Source organism: Taurulus bubalis, assembly GCF_910589615.1.
Source record: "Taurulus bubalis genome assembly, chromosome: 1".
In the NCBI taxonomy this organism is placed as follows: Eukaryota; Metazoa; Chordata; class Actinopteri; order Perciformes; family Cottidae; genus Taurulus; species Taurulus bubalis.
Window position 1 is genome coordinate 17,255,681 of NC_136589.1, and position 26,317 is coordinate 17,281,997.

The 26,317-nt window shown below is 41.8% G+C and overlaps 1 protein-coding gene across 1 annotated transcript in view; it reads left to right on the forward strand.

The window, feature by feature from the left end:
* kcnh5b (potassium voltage-gated channel, subfamily H (eag-related), member 5b) overlaps window positions 1–26,317 on the forward strand; it is a gene marked incomplete at both ends in the record, with an annotated part of 140,336 nt that overhangs the window by 75,608 nt on the left and 38,411 nt on the right. The window contains 3 exons of the mRNA XM_079232089.1: window positions 671–870; window positions 3,784–3,843; window positions 6,419–6,611. Coding sequence (XP_079088215.1) covers window positions 671–870; window positions 3,784–3,843; window positions 6,419–6,611 — 453 coding nt within the window. The remainder of the gene's footprint in view (window positions 1–670; window positions 871–3,783; window positions 3,844–6,418; window positions 6,612–26,317) is intronic.

Below are 26,317 nucleotides of genomic sequence, written 5' to 3' on the forward strand. Positions count from 1 at the left end.
ACGTTGACATACTGCAGGATCATTTTCCAAATAGAAAAACATTTTTGGACACCTCAAAGAGGTATTAGACTTCATTGCATTACATTATATCTAGGTGTGAAGGATTGTTTCCGACTCATGTGGTCTAAAACTTCCACACACAAAAATTACGTAGATTTACAACATGCGTTTATCTTACAAAATGTTTCTCTTCAATCCATATTTTGTTGGTGTTTAGCCTTTCAAAAACAATCCTAAGGTGAAAAGCTGTCTGCTCTCTCCATTGCTGCACTAGTTGAATCCATTCAAGAAAGTTCATTTATAAAATAAAAAAGAAGAATAACTCATCCGATGAATCACTTGATTCAAGTTGAGTATTTTGTTCGGTCCAGCCACAGCAATTATAGGACCTAACCATGATTAAGTGATTGTTTGCATCCGTGGTTTCTCCGGCTCGTGATGTGTTTATAACTCGGCATTAAAGACCTCTGCGAGTTCTCTAACTAGACGACCGACCACATGGCGCAGATCTGTATTCATGAAGTGCTTCAACAGACATATTTCACAATGATGAAAAAGTAGATAAAAACCTGCAAATTATAGTGTGTGCGTGTGTGTGTGTGTGTGTGTGTGTGTGTGTGTGTGTGTGTGTGTGTGTGTGTTCACCCCTCTCCTCCTTCTTCCCCTCCAGCTCTGCTCTACGCCACCATCTTTGGAAATGTGACCACCATCTTCCAGCAGATGTATGCCAACACCAACCGCTACCACGAGATGCTGAACAACGTGCGAGACTTCCTGAAGCTCTACCAGGTCCCCAAGGGGCTCAGCGAGCGGGTGATGGACTACATCGTGTCCACCTGGTCCATGTCCAAAGGCATCGACACGGAGAAGGTGAGCCAAAGGGCTTTTTTGTTTTGTTTATTTATTTATGATAGTTATGACACTTTTCTGCTGTAAAAACTACAAATGTCTCCGCTGTGTGAATAATAAAGGATCATCTTATTTTTATTTCATCGTTATCAACCAGGCTGGGTTTTTTGATAACTTGTGGTTGTTTTGTGTCTCTTTGTAGTTATTTTATGTCTCTTTGTTGTTGTTTTATGTCTCTTTGTCGTTATTTTGTGTCTCTTTGTAGTTCATTTGTGTCCTTGTTGTTGTTTAGTGTCTCTTTGTAGTTCATTTATGTCTCTTTGTTGTTGTTTTGTGTCTCTTTGTAGTTGTTTTGTGTCTCTTTGTTGTTGTTTTGTGTCTCTTTGTTGTAGTTTTGTGTCTCTTTGTAGTTAATTTGTGTATATTTGTTGTTGTTTTGTGTCTCTTTGTAGTTCATTTGTGTCTCTTTGTTGTTGTTTTGTGTGTCTTTGTAGTTCATTTGAGTCTCTTTGTAGTTATTTTGTGTCTCTTTTTAGTTCATTTGTGTCTCTTTGTTGTTGTTTTGTGTCTCTTTGTGGTTGTTTTGTGTCTCTTTGTTTTCTGTTTTTCTATTAAGCGCATCAAGTCAAATGAGGACACAAAATCTAACTGGAGGAAGTGCTCTGACATTATATTTGTATCGTGGTAATATTACAGTATACAGTATAATAACCACACAACTAACCGAATGCCTGGGTCCTATTCTTCGTACCTGGTAACTTGGTGAAGTGCGTATCGAGGCTTGTGTCGATGACGTATGTGGTGACGTTCGAAGCCTCGCGAGCCGGTCGTACCATGTGACTGATTCAGAAAATGGTTCGTGGGTTTGCCGTGCGATTTGAAATATAAGGGGCAGCGAAACTCAATGGATTTCCCCCCTTCCTCTCTGTACCCAGCTTCTGTGAAAGGGTATTTTATAAAGCAGGCGAAATAGTCTTAAAAAGCCCAGCATTGTGGAAAAGGTCTTATTCTTACTTTAACAAAATTGGACACATCAACATGAACTAGCGGAGCTGAGGCTCGAAACACCGATCCTCTGACTGAAAGTCAGATATTCTAACCACTGACCCACAGTCACATCACAACCCTCTCCCAATTGGTTTCGAGTTTTGATTTTAACCCCGCCATTATATCATAAAGATAGACACAATATTAATAAGTTAATACTTGATGTATTGGCATCATAAACATAATTTATTCAATTTAAAGCTTCACACACCAAAGCCATGGTGTCGTCGTTATGATCACTCTGCCTGTTTTACATGTATTGTCCACTTGTTGGCGCAGTAGAGCAAATTAAGCTCCATGAAGCTTCGGCACATGAGTGAACCAATTGGATGGAAAGCTTCAATGCTTCAGGAAGCTTCATCTCACCATCACTAGTTTGTGGTGCTCTTACATGTTATTGTCCAACAAAAAAAGGCACTGAAGCGCAATTTATCATGTCGTAAAATCCCGTCATATTTTTTCCCGTTTCTCCATCTAATTGGTTTTCTCGGCATCCTCCAGTTGACTTTCAGGCTCTCTTTCTCGCTCCTTCTTTAGATCATATAACGGTCAATAACCATTTCCCAAGTTTTTCTGGAGATAATTATCCACTCTTAAAGAGACATCAGCCGAGACTGCCCTCTATATAAATACCACGCGGCCGGCGCCGGGCCCAATTAGTGGATATATTGTGTCACTTTGGGAGCCGTTGCGTTATACATAGTCAGCTGTTTATACGAGTACACACCCAAAAGAAGACCGGAGGCTTCGAAAAGCGTCTCGGTGCGACTAATATCCTCCACTTTAAATAGAGCAAAGGCCAATTTCAAAGGGAGTTGTGTTTTCGATGCTGCGGAGGCTCTTTGGATGATGTGTTGTCCACCCCGTGGTCGGGTTTGTTTATAACTAATTAGGCAGGATTGTGGAAGACGGAATGATAATTAGTTTTTTTTGTTGTGTTTTACCTAAATTCTGCAGTTAATTAGGGACTGGATCTCAGAATTGGTGTAATGAGCTGGACAAAGCGATTTACAGCTTACAGACAACAGGCTGTTTTCTTTTTGGGCACAAACTGGTATCCAGAGGGCGTTGATGAATGGGGGGGGGGGGGGGGGGGGGGGGTCCAGGAGGAGGGAGACGAGTCCTCATTTGGAAGAAATGAAGATTCGTCACGACAGCTGCTCTCTGTTGAAGTGCTTTTTGAGCAAGAAACGGTGCTGTAAACAGATTCTGCACGTGACTGCAGAATTTGTTTATGGAAAATTTCTGTAACTGAAGTGTTCTGGTTTCGGTCAGTATTGACAAATCAGGTGGGAGCAGACTCCGTTTGCACACAGGTAAACAGTCCTTGGGGAGAACCAAAGAGGTGGAGCGCATTGGCCGAAATTCACAGTTATTCAACAGTTATGATGCAAAAATACTCGTCACGTGATCAAATGGAGATTTGACATTCGGCAATATCAACAGACATATTACCCAGCAAGAGTTATATCTGTATATGTCGAAAAGAAGAAATTATTCATTTAATTTAGTAGTTTTTTTAATGTTCATTTATAGATCTATTATATCAAATAAAAGTAAAACCACGAGGGAGATGAGTTTGCTTATTCAAGGGTGCAAGTAACAAAAGGCACAAAAGGTTATTTAATGAGAGTTCTTCTGTGGACCAGGCGGCAACCTTTAGTTTATTAATACTGCAGGGAGGAAGAGGAAGCGGCAACATTAACAAGGGGCTTTTATTATGAAGAATGAACAGGAAATCGAATGTGTTTAACCGCCGCTCCTTTTGACCACGAGATATCACAGAAAAACAAATCCTCCTCATGACCCCTAACCCTCCTGACCTGCTGCAGCGTCTCCGCCTCGCTGCCAGCAGACCTTCATCACATGCGTCTCTCTGTCTTCCAGGTGCTGTCCATCTGTCCCAAGGACATGAGGGCCGACATCTGCGTCCACCTCAACAGGAAGGTTTGTATCTGCTGTTTCCCTATAGACGCTCATTGATTGAGTTCTTATGGGTCTTTTGTTTGTGTGAAACATAGGGAGTCAGCTCACATTGTAGTGCATGTACATGCTTTTAATGGCACTACTTTTATGTGTTTTAGACTCCTGATGGAAGTCATATGAGGATACGTTGCTTACCTCCATCAAACTGTTGGTTACCATTCAGACTGAAAGTCAAATGGTTGCAACAAAATCTTCGAAACACGTGAATTGACCTGAAAACTCATATTAACCTTTTACCCCCCAGCGACCCCATACGTGGGGGATCAGGCGCTCTGGGGTTCCCCCTACCCATTCTTCAAGTAGTCGTATGAACCCCCTATGAGTTCTAATAGTTGTTATTTTATATAATTTTTTTCAGAATTTAGTTGTGAATTTTTTTATATTTTCAAGTAACTCACTTTTAGAACATATTTCTATCATAACTATGAACATCCAGCATGATCTGAGCATAATTCTATCAAGATTCCCCAAAAATGCCTTGTCGAGCCGTCCCCGAGTTTTTCCAACTCCATGGTTCAAGGTCTAAACAATAACCTGCAGAGTTGTAAGACCCCTCTTTGTATAGATAATGACCTAAAGAAACAAAGCATTGGGGAGTTACCATGGAGTTTTAGTCAAAAAACTGTGTCGTTCGGTTCAAAGGTTATAAGCTTTATGCCTTCTCACCATATGTTTGTGGCATGCTGGGTAATACAATTCCCAGGAAGCTCTGATGAAGATGTGTGGCGTAGTCTAAGAAACCTCCCACCTTCACAGAAGCCTCCAGAGTCGAAAACGCAACAAGAGTCCGGGTGCACACAGATTTTTCAGGGACTAATATACTGAGATGAATGGATATGTGTAGACTCCTACAAGCTCGTAGCGTTACAAAGAGGTGTCGTTTATTGAAATCCGACTTTGTAAAGTGTACTTATGAACGCTTTTGTAAAACGTTACGGCCGCCGCCGAAAATGACGGCGATGTTACAGGGTTTATGTAATTAGATAAACTTAACAGTAAGTTAAATTTTTTCTGTTAGTCAATATCTCTTATCACAAGGCTTTACTGTATTTCAGCAATTTAAATGAAGATAATCAACGTTGTGGTTCCGGAGATACTTTACGAAACGTCACTTGACTTATTTTTCTCTTTCCTGTCCGACTGATATGCTCCCAACACTTCGGCATTGAACACTCATTCGCTTGTGTAACAACCGTCTTCAATGACTAATATATGAAATTACTCTCATCATTCGGAGTGATTGTCGTTTAGTGCCTCTAATATCTTTTTATCAAATTATCTTTAATCTCAAGTCCAAACTTTTCATTTATCAAATACTGCACAATTTTTTTTTCAAATGTATGTTAATGATGTTGAATAAAGGTAATACTTTGCAGAACCACGGTATTTAAATCAGACCTATTTATCTCATTATTAAATTACATTTGTAGACAGATGTCCTTAAGGGCCTCAAGGCACTCTCCCCCACATTGGTACCATAAATTAGCTTCTTTTAAAAAAAAAGCACATGCTTTGTATTAAAAAGTGAGAGAAAATGTAGCAAAAATAAATGCAAAAATGGTGCTCATTAAGCCGCCGAAAGCTCCTTTTATAAGTTAGTGTAATGAAGTTTGATAACTGATTTCTTAAATAAATAAACCCTGAACCAAAATAATTAACCCTGGCAGTGTGCTAACAGGTCAGGAAATTCTAGTGTTTACTGGTTGAAAGAATGTGAAAGTCATGATGAAAATACGGGCAATGCAAAATATCTTTGAAAAGCAGCAGCGTGTGAGCGCTCCGTTCAAAGAAAACTTTGTTTCTCCTTTTGATGTAAAGCGTCATAACCCAGCCAGGTGTCTGCAGTTTAACAATGTCACGTTAGAGGATTATTTTGGGAAACTTCAGACACTTCAGTCACATAAACAACATAAACAAAGGCCCCAAATGAGGACAGTTGTGGCCGTGAGGTTTGTCAGGCAACATATTTCCTGAGAGCTTCAGGCAATTCATACGGGAACTAAGGAGCTAACCAGAGGACGGCTTCATTGTTACTGTGATGGATTATCTCACTGTGCATTTCATTTAGAAACACATGGATGGATGCCAGCAAATTATTTCTTCTGCAGATAGAAAGGAAATCTAGACTGATAAGAGGAAGACCTGTATGTTTTATTCAAAGTCCTGATTAGAGGCTGCAGTGTACCTTTCAATTGCAATCAATGAGTGTTGAAGAAAAAACAACTTACTAATGGTTTCGATGTAATAATTAATAATCAGGGTTGCATTCTCTCTTCTGACCCCCAGGGGGCGACTCCTCTGGTTATATAGAAGTATATGTTTCATGTGTTAAAGCTGCATTATCTCTCCTGATCACCAGGGGGGAACTCTTCTGGTTGTATAGAAGTATATGCTTTATGTGTTAAAGCTGCATTCTCTCTCCTGACCACCAGGGGGCGTGACTCCTCTGGTTGTATCGAAGTCTATGCTTCGTGTTAGCGACAGTACAACTCCAAAGAGCGGGCGATGAACATCAACTTCCTGCCCTCTCACGCAGGTGTTCAACGAACATCCTGCGTTCCGGTTGGCCAGCGACGGCTGCCTGCGCTCACTGGCGGTGGAGTTCCAGACCACCCACTGCGCCCCAGGGGACCTGATCTTCCACGCCGGCGAGAGTGTCGACACCCTGTGCTTCGTGGTGTCGGGGTCGCTGGAGGTCATCCAGGATGACGAGGTCATCGCCATCTTAGGTACGTGGACGCGGCATTTATTTGTCTTTGCTGAAGGCGGGAGAAAGTCAGTCAGTCAGTCTGCCAATCTCTCTGTCTGTCTGTCTGGATTATTGGGGAATCGATTGATTCGATTATTGAAGAGAAAATAAAATGATAATATAAATCTCATATGACAAGTGAGGTTTCAGAATGTTGGTTGGACCAAACAAGACATTTAAAGACTTCTTGGACTTTGGGAATTTGTGATTTATTTTTCATAATTTTCTCTTTCATAGACAAACAAATAGTTAGGTGTGGCTCAGCCGCAAGCTGGTAAGCACACCTGCTTGTTTCAGCTCCTGCTTGTTTCAGCTTCTTCTTATTCTCCTTCTTCCGCCAAAAACTTTGGACCGTAACTCGTCGGGCGGCGTTGCCAGCACATGCGTTAAAATACATGAAAACGTGTGGCCTAATCGGGAATCGTGTGTTATGACTTTTCTAAGAGATTCGACCGGCCGTTTTCCCCAAAAACGGCAAGAAATTGTCCCATTCACTTGAATGGGGTTTCGGCAAGAGACCAAAAAAACACTAATCTTTGTGCCCATAGTGACTCGCCATAATTTAACGTAGAGAAATTATTTGAAGTTTAAAACGTTGACAAAAGTCTGGAGTTTATTTGCCCAATTGGTCATTTTTTTATAGCTAGCACAGTTTTCATGTAATTATTGTTCAAGTTTAGAAATATTTTGGAACCATTTCAGAGTTTACAATGGGTGTGTATGGCACAGAATGTTGAGCGTCAGTGGAGAGCCAACTGCCAGTGTGAGGGTGCGACAGAAACTTGTAAAAAAAAAAACTACGTATTTTGTCTTTAATACCACAATTTCCACTTATATTGCTGGATAAAAACGTAGGAAATATTGTGCTTGTGGTACACATGCGCCGTGGATTTCAACAAACATATACTTTTTTGTCAGCAAGCCTGAAAGCGACATGAAGTCCAGCCAACTGCTCCATTGGACTCCATGTTAAATCTGAGCTCAATTTTCTCTCATGACTTAATGTGAGCAGTTTCTAAACTGCAGTTACTCTCGCTTTCATTTCTAAATCCTTACACATATTTAAGTAGACGGAAACGTTCTCAGAAGTCTTGTGCTTCTCTTGATTCCGTTATTTTCACCACGACAACCGGTGACACACACGCACACGCAGGAGGAGCAAACTGACAGTTGGTCTCTCAATAATACATCTTACTACTGGTAATGTCGACGTTATATATATATATATATATATATATATATATATATATATATATATATATATATATATATATATATATATATATATATATATATATTGCGACGTCTTACGGCAGTAGTAGTCACATCATCAAAATGTCTTGCAAAATTTTCTAGTTGTTATCTGCAACTGTACTGTGAATTTGAAGCGGTAAAATCAACCCCCCTTTCAGCACTAACGATTCTGTCGTGCAGCGTTGAAAGATGCAGTGACTCATGAGGAAGAAGGAGATAAACGACCAGATGAAAGATTGCTTCACAAACCTTTAATATGTAGTGAATGCTGAATCGTCATTGATTCATGCAGGAGATAAAATAAACATAAAAATATAATGTGTGTGTGTGTGTCTGTCTGAGGTAGCTCATGATGACCTGCAAGCTGATAAATGTGTCACAGTAAAGCAAAAGAGAGAAACAGCTCAAATAAAATACTGTTTTTAGAAAGTCGTGTTGTTTCTCTTTGCTTGTTTTTGGCGACGCATTTGTGACCTTTTCTGATTTTGTTCATAATCCTGTCAGGTTGGAAAACTCTCCACAATTACAGAAAAACACAAGTGACTTCAACAGCGACTAAGATTGCGGCCGCTATTTTTACTTTCAATTGCTTTTTTTAAATGTTAAACGCTGCTCACGCAGAAGGCAAAAGAAGAAGAAGAAGAATGGGAGTTGAGTCACCGGCAGTCAGTTGACGTTGCTTCTGTGTCAGAAGTGTCGCGTTCAAACAATCCGACTTTTATCTGCCGCCGTGCATATTGCTCTCTGCAGCCTCGCTCTTCAGCGTTCACGAGGAGGAGAACGAGGGAACCGGAGAGATAATGTGGAGGAAACTGCTTCTTAAAAACGTGTTGATGGCTGTGTTAGCCGGCGTAGTGCACGTTCTCACAGACATCAGCAGGCTTCATCTGAGCGTTTAAGTAAGAAAAGATCATTACAACACAGAGCGAGTGCAAAGCTGCACACATCACCTGTGGAAGCTTTGAGACCGAAGCTGTTCTACTCACTCAAACTTTACTTTACTCACCAACAACAAGATAAGTTGTGAGATTTAAAGATGGTGCTGCTCACAAGCTCATGGTGAAACAGTTCTCTTTAAAACAACGTTCAGGACTGGTTTCCAGTTGTACCAGGAGAAGGCGTTCATCTACAGTCCCAGTCCAAAAACAGGTTTTCTGAAATACATCTTCAAGGAGACATATCATGATCATGTTTAGGTTCATTCGTGTATTTTTTGGTTTCTATTGAAAGATATTTACACGTTTTAAAAATAAAATACAAAAACCAGATTATTTTTGCTTGTAATGTCTCTCTGTGTATGTGTATATATATATATATATATATATATATATATATATATATATATATATATATATATATATACACACACACACACACAGGTAAAAGCCAGTAAATTGGAATATTTTGAAAAACTTGATTTATTTCAGTAATTGCATTCAAAAGGTGTAACTTGTACATTATATTTATTCATTGCACACAGACTGATGCATTCAAATGTTTATTTCATTTAATTTTGATGATTTGAAGTGGCAACAAATGAAAATCCAAAATTCCGTGTGTCACAAAATTAGAATATTACTTAAGGCTGATACAAAAAAGGGATTTTTAGAAATGTTGGCCAACTGAAAAGTATGAAAATGAAAAATATGAGCATGTACAATACTCAATACTTGGTTGGAGCTCCTTTTGCCTCAATTACTGCGTTAATGCGGCGTGGCATGGAGTCCATGAGTTTCTGGCACTGCTCAGGTGTTATGAGAGCCCAGGTTGCTCTGATAGTGGCCTTCAACTCTTCTGCGTTTTTGGGTCTGGCATTCTGCATCTTCCTTTTCACAATACCCCACAGATTTTCTATGGGGCTAAGGTCAGGGGAGTTGGCTGGCCAATTTAGAACAGAAATACCATGGTCCGTAAACCAGGCACGGGTAGATTTTGCGCTGTGTGCAGGCGCCAAGTCCTGTTGGAACTTGAAATCTCCATCTCCATAGAGCAGGTCAGCAGCAGGAAGCATGAAGTGCTCTAAAACTTGCTGGTATACGGCTGCGTTGACCCTGGATCTCAGGAAACAGAGTGGACCGACACCAGCAGATGACATGGCACCCCAAACCATCACTGATGGTGGAAACTTTACACTAGACTTCAGGCAACGTGGATCCTGTGCCTCCCAGAGTCTGGAGGAGGACAGGAGAGGATGGAGGATACAATGAGACTTCCTTTTTATAGTCGCGAGCCGCCTTCAAAATAAAAACATCTCATCTTAACGCAGGTAAAACACATGAACAAAAACAACACCATTGATTGACAAACAATTTCTAAAGCCAGAACACAAATTGGCATAAAGAAATGACCACATTTTCCGTAGCTTTTGACATACAATGAGGTCCTTTATATCGTCGCGAGCCGCCTTCAAAATAAAAGCATCTCATCTTAACAGATAAAACACATGATGCAACACAAACAACAACATTGATTGACGAACACTTTCTAAAGCCAGAACACAAATTGGGTTACTTACATATCATATACCGACAGCATGCCTTCCAACAGCTCGTTTTGTGCCGTTTTTAACATGTCTTTAAAAACGCTGTCTGTTAGGAGTGCTGCTTCGGCAGCAATCGTCATGCAGTGAGCCTCGTCTTCATGCAAGGCCAGCTCAAAAGCCCCACACAACTTCACACGATCAATTGTTTTGGATAAAATGTGCCCGTTTTTATCCAACTCATTGTGTTTCTTCGCCACAGCCCGGCGTCCGGGTAGCAATGTTGACTTAGCTTGATATGCTAGCTTAGTAGCTTCCATCCATCCATTATCAGCCACTTATCCGATTCAGGTCGCAATGGCAGCAGGTGCAGCGGCCCGACCCAGGCTTCCCTCTCACCCGCAACACTTTCCAGCTCATTCTGGGGGATCCCGAGTGTTCCCAGTCCAGCCGGGAGATATAACCCTCTATGGCAGGGGTGGGCAATTCATTTTCCCAAGGGGCTACATGAGAAATTTGGACCGTTGTGGAGGGCCAAACCAATTCTGAACTTAATTCAATTAACTCAATATTAATGATATTACTTTATTAAAAAAAATAAAATTATATGATTTTGAGCTGCTACTGGTAAGAATGCATGTTACAATAAGGCTATGAAAATAAGTAAAACATGTAATGTAATTTTTTAAGATTTTTTTTTAGACCTTACCTTAAATATGTATGTTAAAGACCAGCAATTTATTAACTTTAAACAAAAGCAATCAGTGCTTTTGATGTTTTCCAGTTCAGTTGTTCTTACTCGGTGAGAAAAGTCCAGTCTGTGTTGACTTGAACAAGAGCATGAAGTCTGGTTGAATGAGGTGGAGATGAAGGACAGCTGCGAGAGAGGATGTGATCTGTTGAACTTCATCACTAGAATGTTTGTTCTCATGTAGGTAGATCCAAAGAGAACCAACATCTTCTGAGCCTCCTCATGTGAGGAAAGTTCTCCTCTTTGAGAGAAGAATACAAATCCAGAAGTGATACTGACTTAAAGTGCTCTGCCATAGTATATCAGACCGCAGGTCAGATCCGCGGCGGCTTTGCATGATTAATTTTCAATCTGGAGGCGGAGACTGCAGCGCGCGGCTCCTTGGGAGGCGGGGGTCTCGCCGCAGCACCCACTGCTCGCTGAGGACAGAAACTGAATAACAATATGCTTTCACTTCAGTCTCCAAGTCGGCAACACTGCCTGTCGGCAAAACTGCCCGTCGTGAGACTGCGTAAGCGCGCGCACACATAAATAATTCGCCTTCAAAGTAAAAGCAGTGCCGTTTGTATTGCATTCATGGCGTGCGCCTTATTTATTTATTTTTCATTTTTGATTGACCTCAATCAAATCGGGCCAGACTGGGAGAGCCGTAAGATGCCCAGGTCTGCTCTATGGCATACTGTTGCCCTCAGGCAACCAACCACATTTTTGGACCTTACACTGCCCCTTTAATTTTTTTAAATTAAAAACAATGTATATAATGTCACCAGATATGTCTGTGTCCAATCAACTGAGGGCCCAAAGTGGGTGTGACCTTCTCTCTTGGGGTGAAGCTTTCTTTTCAGGCTGCCAAGCTGTATGGGACACAGTCCCACAAATCAGTGAGATGAATCTAACTTTTTAACCTGTTTAAATTGAAATAACTTCCTAAAAATGTTTTTTTCACAGAATACAAGCACACACACTGAACACAATCACACACACTGAACGCAATCGCACACGCACTGAACGCAATCGCACACACACTGAACGCAATCACACACCCACACTGAACGCAATCACACACACTGAACACAATCACACACACTGAACACAAGCATACACACTGAACGCAAGCACACACACTGAACGCAATCACACACACTGAACGCAATCACACACACTGAACACAAGCACACAGACAACGCACACACTGAACACAAGCACACAGACAACACACACACTGAACACAAGCACACACACTGAACGCAAGCACACACACTGAACGCAAGCACACACTGAATACAATCACACACACTGAACGCAATCACACACACTGAACACAAGCACACAGACAACACACACACTGAACACAAGCACACAGACAACACACACACTGAACACAAGCACACACACTGAACGCAAGCACACACACTGAACGCAATCACACACTGAATACAATCACACACACTGAACACAAGCACACACTAAACACAAGCACACACTAAACACAAGCACACACTAAACACAAGCACACACAATCACACACACTCTAAACACAAGCACACACAATCACACACTCTAAACACAAGCACACACTGAACGCAATCACACACACAATCACACTGAACACAAGCACACACACAACACACACACTGAACACAATCGCACACACACACTGAACACAAGCACACACCCTGAACACAAGCACACACCCTGAACACAAGCACACACACTGAACACAAGCACACACACAATCACACTGAACACAAGCACACAGAACACAATCGCACACACACTGAACACAAGCACACACACTGAACACAAGCACACACACTGAACGCAATCACACACACAATCACACTGAACGCAATCACACACCCACACTGAACACAATCGCACACACACTGAACACAAGCACACACACGCATACTGAACACACACACACTGAACACAAGCATACTGAACACACGCGCACACACACGCATACTGAACACACGCGCGCACACGCATACTGAACACGCGCACACACACGCATACTGAACACGCGCACACACACGCATACTGAACACGCGCGCACACACGCATGCTGAACACGCGCGCACACACGCATGCTGAACACGCGCGCACACACGCATGCTGAACACACGCGCACACAAACCCACACACTGAACACAAGCACACACACACCCACACACTGAACACAAGCACACACACTAAACACAAGCACACACACTGAACACAATCACACACACAATCACACACCCACACTGAACACAATCACACACCCACACTGAACACAATCACACACCGAACACAATCGCACACACAATCACACACACTAGACACAATCGCACACACACTGAACACAAGCACACACACTGAACACAAGCACACACACTGAACACAAGCACACACACGCATACTGAACACACGCACACACAAGCACACACACACCGAACACAAGCACACACACTGAACACAATCACACAAACTAAACACAATCACACTGAACACAAGCACACACTGAACACAAGCACACACACACAAACTGAACACGATCACACGCGCACACTGAACACACACTGAGCGCACACATTGTACATAGTGTTGGTAATTTAAAAATTAACTCTTTTTAAATGCATACATTGCTTGTTTGACTTATTCCACTTATTATATTTACAAGAGCAAACCTTGGTGTTGCAGTACCCTCGTAGCACAGTGTTGCCCTGAGGCAACAAACCCACATTTTGTTTGGGGGGTGGGGGGGGCATACATTTTGATTGATATTGTATCAGAGAGCCCCAAGCTCCCCAAAAATGGGATAAAATATTGTTTACCCTCCAAAATAAAAAGTCATGCCATAGATGGATAATCCCTCCAGCGTGTCCTGTGTCTTCCCAACGGTCTCCTACCAGTTTGACGTGCTAGCTTAGTAGCTTGACGGAGCTATATCCATGCGTGTCCTCCTGGTGTTTTTCATGTTTTCTTTATTTTTCCAACAAGTGCTTCATATCCCTTAATCCCGTAGCTGTCCATGCTGGATCGGTCCATGTTGATTTAAAAAAAGCAAGCATGGAAAGTAAACTACGGCGTTAGCACACTGCATCCAGCAGCTAGCTTAGCCACACCGTCCTGATGTAGCTTTGGTCTGCACAGAGTTGCTCCCTTTCACGCGAGTCTGTTGTCTTATGCTGAGGTCCGGCTGATCTGGGACCAGGTGTTTCACCTGTAGTTTCTCCACCAAAGGTCTTCTCTCAAACCGGTGTTGGAGGAGAGATTATACGGAGTTAGCGTTTGTTTTTTTCTGTGAAGAGTAGCGCTCCTGCTCACACTCGCTGCTGCATGTTGTTATAATGGGTGGCACGCGCCTCGTCTGCCCGAGGAGACAGAGACGCGGGAACGCGCAGCCTTGGGCTTGATGAGAATAGCCCTCCCGGAAGTCTTTTTTAGGGCGCTGATTGGATAAAGTGTATGTCATCCATTTATTTCTTTAATCAGTGATTGGCTAAACTGCGTATTAGACCCGTCTTCCTTGGGCTAGCCCCAGAGAAGTGCATGTGAGCAGCTCATAGGTGCACTAGCAGATATCCTATTTGGCGCAGATATCCTATTTTACAGATATTACTGGGTGTATTCCATAGCTCAAAAACACAAATATTGACAATGTGTATAATTTATTCATATAATTATATTTTTTATAATATTTTTTTTTTTTTTTTTTGTGGCTCAAGATGGATGGTGCCAAGCCCCATTGCCCTCTATTTTTGCAGCCTTCTGCAGTTGGTTGAAACATCAGTTTTAATTTATACAATAATAAAATAAATTGCAAATCCATACATTTTGTATTTTCTTGAAGATAGACCATATTATCTTTAATAAATCAGTGTTACATTATCATGGAAGATGGTCACAAAGGACAGGACCCATAGAAATGGCTGCAGCCACAGATTGTCGCAGGATTATGATCTGCTTATTATGATGCTAGTTGCTGGCATGCAAGATAGTGATCCATTATGTGAGAGCCAAAGATCCACTGTAGCAAATAGTGAGAATCAACTGCAGTTTATAATCTGTGAAAATAGACAAAATGGAGAAATACAAATGATAAAAGAACGTGAAGTAAAGAAAAATATAATCGCAAAAAACAAAGTTACTTTAAATTCTCGTTTTATTACGTTTTTTTTTTCAAAAATTCCTCCACGTTGTGCCTGTAATTCTGTTGCATTTCATCGTCAATCATCAATGTCACACTGCAAGAAGCTTCCTCTCCATCCTGCAGAGACTCAGAAGCGTCTATCCGTCTCCGGTTGAGGAACGATAACATTAGTGAACAAACCAGCTGCCACTGGACAATATTCACACAATCTTCAACGTTTAACAATTTAGTGCTTTACAAAATGCACTATTTCACTTCATACGGCCTTTGTGCAAATGAAAGAAGGCTTAAATAGTTTGCAGACAGATATTTGGAAACTGCATCAAAGATCTTACAGCCTCTTTTTAAATTCATTCATCACACGTTTTATGTCATTTCTTTACTTCATCAAGGATTTCCAAATAGTTTTGTACCATCAACCCTCTTCAATACAAATATATATTAGAGCCCAGGCATTAAAACATTTTTTTTTTTTTATACTTTCAGGCCTTTGTTTTTTGATTCTTGTTGTTCTGAGTTTGTACTCATGAATGCACTTATTCTAAGTTGCTTTGGATAAAAGCATCAGCTAAATTAAATGTAATGTAAATGTGTATTTGATGTTATTTGTCAGTTTACTGCTGCTGGTGCAGAGTCTGTTTCATATCAAAAGACCTCAGCGCCCCTTAGGGGAGCAGCATCCTCTGGGAGCTGCTAAACATCTGCAGGAAGTGACAAGTTTCATTAACGGCACCTTGATGTGATGAAATGGAGCAGATGATAAAGAATGGCTCAGCGGTGAATGTGGCAACCGATGGGTTTTAATGCTGAGGAAACTTCTTTTCTTTCATCCTTAACTAGTGTTTGGGGGGAGTGTTACATTGAACGATGCGAGGGTCCGAGCAAAGAGATTTGTGATATTGGGCTCTGAAAATAAGATTTAATTGAATTTTGATACTGACATTTCAGTTTGCAGAGGGTGAAACCTCATCATTGTGTCCAATGCTAATTAGCAAAGGTTAACATGCTGGAAAGATAAACTAAGATGATGACCAATGCCAGACGTATAACCTCATAGAAATCTGCATGTTAGGATTGTCATTTTGGATTTATTGAGATTATATGGGATATAGCCATGATCTAAGTGCCACATTTTATTAGAGAATGTATTGAAATTAAAAGATTGTGTTTCGTGAAACAAGTTTGACGGTGAGAATGCATCGGTTGAGGAGAGGCCAGCTGAATGACAACAGGTTGCTTATTTTCTATGAACCCTGAACATCTCTCAAGGACCATCAGGGTCCACAGACTCCATGTTGGAGAACCTACTAATTGGATAGCTTGTAAGTTGTTGCCAAAGCAAAATGTTCCCGTCATTAAACGACAATGTCTCCGGCTGCAGTTTGTGTTCCGGCAGGAAAACAAGGCTGCTGTTTGATTATAGTCTCAACAGGGAGAGCGCGAGGGAGGAGAAAAAGGTGGTGGAAGGATAATAGTTGAGAGGAGGGAGAGAAAAGTACCAGAGAGAGGAGAGAGTGCATGAGAGGAGAGAGTGCATGTGAGGAGACAACAAGGTCTCACTCTCAACTCGTTAAACACGTTTGTTTTGGACTTTCAGTTCGTCGGATGCAAACAATGTCTTTCATAAGAAATTTCCGTCTTCACGGAAAGCAACTTGGTTAGGTTGACGCAACAAAGCAACTTTGTAAGATTGAGAAAAAAAAGGTTGTGGTTATGGTTAAAATAAGAACCTTTGTGACTATGTTGCGGATGCAGTGTAATTTACGTAATTTTCGCTAGGGTGAAAGTCCTGTGTCTTCCTCTTTTCCTCCCGCCATCACTCCGCCCGGCTGGTCTCAGACAGCATTTTGTAGTAATACCTACAAAACGTATTACGCCGTAGATATATCCCCGAAATTATTTTGTATGTTATCCACGTAATCATGATCGATTTATTCACACCAACAGCACTTCCATAGTAGTTTTAACCCCAAAAAAGACCTTTTGCAAAACCAACAAAGTAGTTTTGTTGCCTTAAAATGTATTTAATAAAATACTGTGTGCATGTTACAAGCCTGAAATTGACACGGGTTACTGACTCGTGTTGGCAAATGCATGAAAAGAGGAGTAACTTTTGGTTAAATATTATACGAACCTTTGATGTGTGGACTACGGCCGTGTATGGAGCTAAATTCAGGGCAAATGTTTTGTTCATTTGGAAAAACTATTTTAACCGGGGGGGAAATATAAAAAAAAAAAAAAAAAAAAAGATTGAAAGTTGAAAAGAAAGTTGTTTTTTTTTCAAAGCCGTCACGTTTTTAGCTGTATTATAAGGAGACATTCAAAGATGAACGTCATCTTTTCTGCGGGATTTGAAAGACTGAGGTTTTTCCTTGAAAGCACATCAGTGGTTACAATAAAAACGGAGTTCTTTCTGGAGAGAGATCGTGTCTTGCAGTACAATTTGGCAACATAATTGGAAGTATTTTCATGTTTAGCATTCATTTTGGCTTTCAAATGAGCACATATTGGTGTGCTGAGTTATGCATACCTGGTCTACTGTGTCTAATGAGCTGAAAATGTCCCAAACAGACGTACTGCAGATGAACCGCTTTGGTTTGGGAAACAACGAGTCCTCTCAGTTTTTCTTGTTAAATTCCCTTCATCATTCCCAAGAGTTAGTTTTAATTGTTTTCGTGCATAAACAGGATTTCTATAGCGTGGCTGAAGAGTTTGTTATTTTTCTTTTGTTTCATCTTAGTTGCTCATTGTTTTTTGTAAATCAAGCAATTTTTCAATACGTTAGGGTTATTATACGTTAGGGTTAGTTCAATACGTTTTCTTGTTAGCGACATAGTTAAATATACATATTTTGTACATAAATAAAACATTTTAAATTAACTTTTTTGCTTGTCTCTATTTTCAGTCATCATTTGATCTGCCACTTTTGAAATCAATGCGCTCAATGAAGAAATAAAATGTTAGGTCTGATGTCATTCAGTGTTGATAGGTTCACACACAAACATCATGTATGTGGTGCATTCCAGTGATTGAATTACACCGTATCTTGCATCCTACATGAATGTTTCTACCCAAATGCTAAAAATATACAATCAGTGCATTTCAGTGCGCAACGCACTGAGCTAGTTGGTCAGTTTATACAGTAACGAGCAGGCATGCAGCGCTATCCAATCACACGCTAGGTGGCGGGGGCTAATTTCAGACCACACACATACACGAGCAGTTGCTGAGCACAGTAGGGGAAGCAAAAAAAAAAGATGGGAGGGGGAGAAGAGGATATTGATGAGGCAGGAACATTTTTGGGTTCTCAGCAGGTCAAGTGATCGTTTTCTCATTTTCCCAAACACATTAAGTTTGTGGAAGAGGAGGTTTTGATGAAAGAAAGGAGAAAAAGGAAGGAACGAGATAAGTTTAGGGAGCTGACTCAGTAGAATGAACAGATTGTTGAAAAAAAAGGTGACTTGCAAGCGAAGGATGATACGAGAAAATAGAAGGAAACCGAGATGGGAAAGGTTAGGAGGATGGAGGAAGAGATTGATTCTCTATCAAATTCTCCCAAAGAATGAGGAGGTGGAGTGGGGGCAAAGGCAGGCTCAGGAGATGTTGGAGGAAGAAGAAGATGGGAGAGTGTGCCCTCCTCCTCGATTGCAGTTTTTAAAGCCACTGATTTCCCCAGGCTGAGGAGTGAGGCGGAGGAGTGAGGCTGCTCCCCGAGGCGGTAACACATTCTGCTCTCATTAGTGTCCGATGGCATCCGGACACACACACACACACACACGAGCAGCGACGGTATATGTAGGATTGCCAGTATGTATTTTCTTATTACGGCTCCTTAATGTCTCTGTGTACCGGCTGAGGAAAATGAGTTTCCTCTTGAGAAGACAATAAAGTATCTGAGGGAATAAACAAACTCACACACGACATCGCACACTCTGACATAATACACACACAAGTGGCGTGGAGGAACCCACAAAAACACAATTATTTCCCCACAGTAACAAGGCAATCCTGTGGATACTCATGAGTAATAATAACCCTCTCATTTCCCATCATCCACCAGGCTGACTGTGTCCTGTGGTTGTTGTCAAAAGAATGGCGACATTGGTTGGTTGTACCGACTGACAGCTGGAAGAAAATGCGTGTAACTCAGTGGCGGGCCGTCGACTTGGTACCGACGCCTGCGGTTTAGTTTAACAGCTGATCGCGCCCCCACCAGTTTCTGTGCTCTTCAGTTCCAGCAACAGGTGGTTCAGCGTACTGACCAATCACAGCGCACGTTAATGGTCACACGGGCCGTGTGGCAAAACAGATGCTAGGAGGCCTTCTCATATAGTTTAATCAGCTCTTGAGTTCATACAGAAGTGAAATGTAATTGGATGAGCGCTGTTAACCAGCGGCTGCACCGCGCCATACAGCAGGCTCAAGCTCAAGGCTGAAGGCAAGGCAACAGAGGAACACAGCAGATGTGCAATGATAAAATAAGCTAATCGGGAAAAATTATAATACATGTAGTGCATTTGTGAAAAACAATTAAACTATGAAATATCTATAACCTTTAATTATAGCAACAACAAAAACTAAACTTTGTGATTCTGTTTAGGCCAGCAGAGAAGGCTTAGCAGGCCCTGACTGCCCACCACTGGCGTAACTCAAGATCAATTTGTCAAAAGGTCAGAGCGACATGCTTTTATGAATGATGATCAATAGAGAGCTCCAGGGATGATTTATTGTTCAACAGGAAGATAGCATCACTGGTTCCCTCCACAAAAAGCCAAAAGGGATTCTTCCTTTGAATTTTAGGTTATTACAGAAATATTCTTCACAATTAAACACCACTGTTATGATGTTTGAAGTGTTAAGATGCTAACGTTAGCAGCTATAAAAGGAGCGCCGCCACGGTCACATGACTTCATGTTAGTCTGGAACTCCACCACAGTCACATGACTTCACTTCTGATCAGCTAAGATAAAGAAGGACTAGTGTTCTAGTGAGAACACTTAATCATCTCCTTTAAACTCTTTGAAATCCGCCAGTGGCGCGTTCGCTGTTGGTTGATGGTTTTAAGGCTCATTCCTGCAGGTCAGTTGGCAAAGTTTACTGAGGCTGGGCTTAACCAATGCGGAGCTTTTTTTTACAGATTTTTTGAAAATGCGGAAGTGAGTTTTAAAAAACTCAAACGCTTCAAGATCAACAACCGCAAGTCCGATCTAATACATTTAAACGGCTAAAGTACTGTAAACCTTTATGAGAAGAGAAACCTCAGGGCCTCAGACTCATCTTAAACTGTGTCAGATGACATGGGCTGACTGAGACGGTCATTTGAAGTACACAACGTCATGGTGTGAGCAAGATTCAGGTCAAAGTTGCTAATTTTTCTATTTCTGAACCGAAAAACATGATTTTTGGACTGGGAAGGCAGAAAAAAGTCATTGCTTGTGTTTATTGTGATTAATATTGCAGATTTGGATGCTTTAGGTCTTAATCTTTCTGAAGAGGTGCAGTATTACTCTGGGGCATGATGGGAAGGCACCAACAATACAATTTAAAAAAGACTGAGCGATCGAGGAGCCACTTTTTGAGCAGACTCTTGACCATATTTATGCAGAAAATAAATAATGAATATTATTTTTTTTAAAAAAGGCAAGGAGTTGCTGATTCTTTAGAGATCAATGACAATAGGGGCTGGTATTCATATCAAGGTCATATGAGCTGTAGAACACCTAGGTCAGCCCTAGGGTCAGGGTTGATGAGGTTAAGAAACAACTAAACAAAGTTAAATTTCTCCGTCAAGCTGTCAGAGCTATACAACAACAAACAAAAACGATAGCAAAATCCAGGCAACTCACTGATGACGCCTCATACTGATCCATAAATCGATAACATTCCAACAACAACGGCGTTGTTGCGTCGTAAAAAAAAAAAAATCCCATGAAAGATTTAGTCCAAAACACGCGATTAGAATCATAAATAACCACAAACTGGTGTTGCATCATTTCATATCAGCTGGAAAATATGAAACAATATCTATGGCCGTTCCTCAATACCAAGTACGCTAAGTACAGACTTGTGTACTTTTGGAGTTTGGACTTGGGAGTCCAAACTCTCAAGGACGGGAGGACGCAGGACAGTCTTTCTGCAATTGGAACAGCAGCTGACTTGATGACTTCACCAACCCTGCTTTTTTTTGCACTTGTTTCACAGCCACACATATCAGTGTATAGATAGTGTATTGTTTATTTATGTAACACTGTCCCATGTAGCTATATAGTATTATATGAATCTGCTAGGTGTAGTAGTACTATGGGTCCTGGGTACAGTTTTAAAAGTGATGGCGCTATGACCCGTTTTTATAAATGAATATAATGGTTCCTACAACTGTTGCTCTCTTATTCTAAAAACTGAATTAACTGTGGGTGCCTCCAATTGAATCTAGGTAGTCAAATAAAAGGTATGTGCTCTTATCTAGTCCTTTATCTTGTGTTGGTATTGTATTTTACGCTTTCTTAAACAGTTCTTTAACTTTGACACACCCAAGATACATTAACTGCCTTGAAAACACAGTTTGGTATTAGGCATATACAAAAAACAAAATGGCATGCATATCCCTTATTAAAGACATTATCAAGAGATACTACGCAATATTAACAAACCCCAAAATATTTATGAATCCCTCTTTGGAACTTCAAGTCTTTTGCACAGTTTCATTGGTTACCTACTTGGCTCTAATATAACTGAATAGCATCTTTAACATGTGAACATCAGTATACGGTAAACCCACACACACTCAAAATAACAGATATATAGTCTTTATAAATATGTATTTTATATAGATACACATAATTGCAACCAAGCGAAGGAGTTCAAGTATCTCGGGGTCTTGTTCACGAGTGAGGGTAAGGTGGAGCGGGAGATCGACAGACGGATCGGTGCGGCTGCAGCAATAAAACAGGCGCTGTACCGGTCCGTCCTGGTGAAGAGGGAGCTGAGCCGGAAGGCGAAGCTCTCCATTTACTGGTCGGTCTATGTTCCAACCCTCACCTATGGTCACGAACTCTGGGTTGTGACCGAAAGAACGAGATCTCGGATACAAGCGGCCGAAATGAGCTTCCTCCGCAGGGTGGCCGGGCTCACCCTTAGAGATAGGGTAAGGAGCTCGGACATCAGGAGGGAGCTTGGAGTCGAGTCGCTGCTCCTTCGTGTCGAAAGGAGTCAGCTGAGGTGGTTCGGGCATCTAGTCAGGATGCCTCCTGGACGCCTCCCATTAGAGGTTTTCCAGGCACGTCCAACTGGTAGGAGACCCCGGGGAAGACCGAGGACACGCTGGAGGGATTATATCTCCCGGCTGGCCTTGGAACGCCTCGGGATCCCCCAGAATGAGCTGGAAAGTGTTGCGGGTGAGAGGGAAGCCTGGGTCGGCCTGCTGAACCTGCTGCCACCGCGACCCGACCCCGGATAAGCGGCTGATAATGGATGGATGGATAATTGCAAACAATTCAGTCAAAAGTAAGTGGTTCAAAGTAAAAGTTGAATCTTAAGTTATAAATCTTAACCTTTCCCTCAGTCAAACTGATGTAACGTTACTGTGAATAAATAATAAAGATTGCTCATTAGATCCTCAAAACAGAATTATATCTCATGTATAACCGCTACGGAGAAGTCGGAGCCAGCGGATCATTTAAAAAAAGTCCTGCCCAGATCAGGCTGCTCTCGGCGGGCAGCAGAGCGCTTACCGCCCGGTGCTGACGGGGCTCACCGGTTCCGCGAGTAGGACCTCAAACCGTCGGCGTATCTTTTTAAGTAGGCTGAGTCTTGACAAACCGACCACAGATTTGATGCTTAAACAACTAACTTCTCGCCTGAAAACATCCTAAAATTACATTTTGTGACAACAACGGTAGTATTCAGAGAATGTCAACTTTCAGTTATGAGTTCTCATCTGCAATTGTTCCGTTTGCTGGTGCGAAATGCATTCTGGGATATTGGCTCTCTCGTACGCTCAAGGCTGCTCTGATGCATCTGCAGTAAAATGGGGGGGGGGTGGGGGGTATCAAGTCACATCCGGGCATTTTCACTGTGATTGGCGAGAAGTGGAGTTTTGAATTGGAACAGTACTTTGGCTGCTACTGATGACGTTTCACGAATCCACAAGTACAGAGAACGCATATTGATAAACGGCCTGTGTTTTTACTTGCAAAGCAAGTTTGCATGAGCACAGATGAAAACTGACCACCAAAATGTCCGCCGAAATCTACCCGTTCTAATCCCCACTTACCAATAGGAGCTTTATGTCCGGACTGACAGACTCTGACAGTTGGGTAATGTAGCCTACGTTGAACAGGGTCAGCCTCGCTTTCCTTACGTGGATCAAGCCTGTCCCTTCATACGGCTCGGATGACAGGCGTTTCGTATAGCCAATGAAATTGCCGAAGAAAAACGGGTGGCGATGATCCCAACAGTTTAGTCACCACGTCCAGTGAGTCAGACTCATCACGAACAGCAAGTTCGTCCTTAAGTTGTTCTGACAAGCTGTGTAGAAAAACTCCTCGTAACACCTTGTCACCCCATCCGGACTCCGCTGCCACAATCCGGAACTCCACCAAGTTATCCGCCACACTTCTTTGGTTCCGTCTTAGATTGAGCAAACGTTTAGCAGCATCTCCAGCACAAGCAGGATGGTCAAACACTGCTTAATTCTTTCATGAAACAAGCATAGGTAACAATACTGACCCCTCCACTTCCCAACAAAGCCTCAGCCCAGTCTAATGCTCTTCCTCTTAATAGTCCTGTAACATACGATACCTTAGATTCATCAGAAGCGAAGGTGACAGGTTGTCGGGCAAATACCAGTGAAACCTGGAGGAGGAATCCTCTGCACCTCCCCAGATCTCCCACATATGGTTCAGGTGGTGGGACAGGCGTTTCCTTGATTACCTGAGGCAGAGCAGGCTGGGCAGGCAGAACAGGCAGAGTGATGGTCTCCAAACTCCTTCCAATCTGCAAGAGTTGAACTCCGAAGGCCTGCATAAGTCCTTGTAAAACCTGATGTGTCGGCTCAACAAATCTCCATAACTGGAAACTGTCTCTTGAAAGGCCTCCTTGTCTGCTGAGTCCATCTGTTTGTCCAGATTGTTCTCTTATGACCGGGAAGCGGAACGTGGACCCAAATGCAGCACATAGGAGTCACAGGTGAAGTGGAAAAATAAAAGGATTTATTTACACTAAACAAAAATATAAAGTGAGCAGGACAGGTGCTGAATCCGGCAGCGGGTGAGCAGGCGGGGATTCCGGAAAGCTAGGACGAAAAGGAACAGGGTGAGCAGGAACCAAGAATCAAGTTTACGGGACAAAACAAGGCTGCCTGAATGGGTCGCTACCACTATGGTGACGAAACTACCTGGCCATGACTGGCAGGAAGACCCAGGTTAAAATAGAGTAGTCTCCTGATTGCATATTGCTGCCAGCTGCTCCTGCAGCCACCGACCAGGAGGAGGAGGAAGAGATGGCCACGCCTTCTTGTTGACAGACAGACAGACAGGGTAGAAACACACAGGAGATAAGAGGACAGGGAAACAGAGGAAACATTGGGGAGGAATCATTTATTCACGAGAGCTTCTCGGACATTGATCACAACAGGCAGACAATCAGAAACTTATGGATGTGTTGAAAGAACTCATAATTATATGACGGTGTTATTAGTACACCATACATATCATTATTGTAGAAAATGATTATGGTACTGATCCGTCCATACACATATTCAAACTCCTAGTTATATGGTAATCTACATGTATATACACATATATGATACATACGCGCATACAGTACATACATCCTCATAAGTATATATTAATTCGCCAGCAGGCACATTTAAATATAATCTGATTGTTTTGGGTGATGATGCACTTCAAATTACATTTTACCAACACTTCTGCATTTAACTTGATATTTTGCGATGCTTATGTGACTCTAGCCCGACCAGCGGAGGCACCGTTATGCTGTGTTCACAAACAGGGAGTATTGCGGATATTCGCTATGCTTTGGATGTGAACGCACCATTAGACTTTGCCATGATTATGAACTTAAATTCGTCATATGTAGTCTTGATCATCTCCTGCTCCTCCACGGAGAAAAGAGACACTCTTTCTCAGAGTTTATTTGCCATTGTCGCGTTTGAAGATCATGCAATCTGTGTTCGACTCATCCCCCTTTTGAAGAGGAGCGGGCACGCGCATTTATCCAGATGACTGACGTTTGGTGAGAATGAATGAGACTGTTTGAGGGCGGGTCAACCTTTGAAGAACCGGGAAAGCCTGATGTCAATCATCTCGCTAATTTACGATGGATAATAGGACATTTGATCAACTTTGTTGAACCAGGTACGAAGAATACCCCCCTGGATAGGTGTTTTTCGGCAAATATTTACAGGACTGCTAAGAGGTTAAGGAAGGGTCTATTGTCAAAGTGTATCAAAGTTAAACATGTAGAAATATTATCATCATTATCTTGTTGTTCTTTGTCATGATTTGAGATATATTGGAGAGTTTCAGGGGGTTGTTTTTGAGGTGTTAGTTTTTGCATCTTGTTGGTGAGATATTTTCCCTGCACTCCTCATGGGAGGTGATTTATATAAATGTGAGAATGACCCGGCACTGCCTTAAGTACCACTCAAATCCAAACCAGCTGGATCAATCGGGCTATTAAACTGGTTAATATCATGGTATGAATGTTATATTAGTTTGAGGGCTAGAATGTCTTGAATCTCTTAAACGATCCATTATACCCTATTAAATGTGCTAGATAATACAAAAGAAATATTCAATCACTCTCCCCCTTCGGCTTCCTCTCACTTCTCACTTCATCGGTTTCTTTAGTAGGTTTATTTTTTTGTTGAAAGTCGTCTGTTTCTAAGGTTGGATGAATTGTTGTGACCGCCCAGCAGGATGAAGAGACGACCACACATTATCTATTGATGATTTCTGCTCCGGCTCCAGAGAAATTCACTCGCACCCTTTTTTCTCTTTTTTGTTTTTGCCAAAAATGATGAGCTGATTAATTTCTTAATCA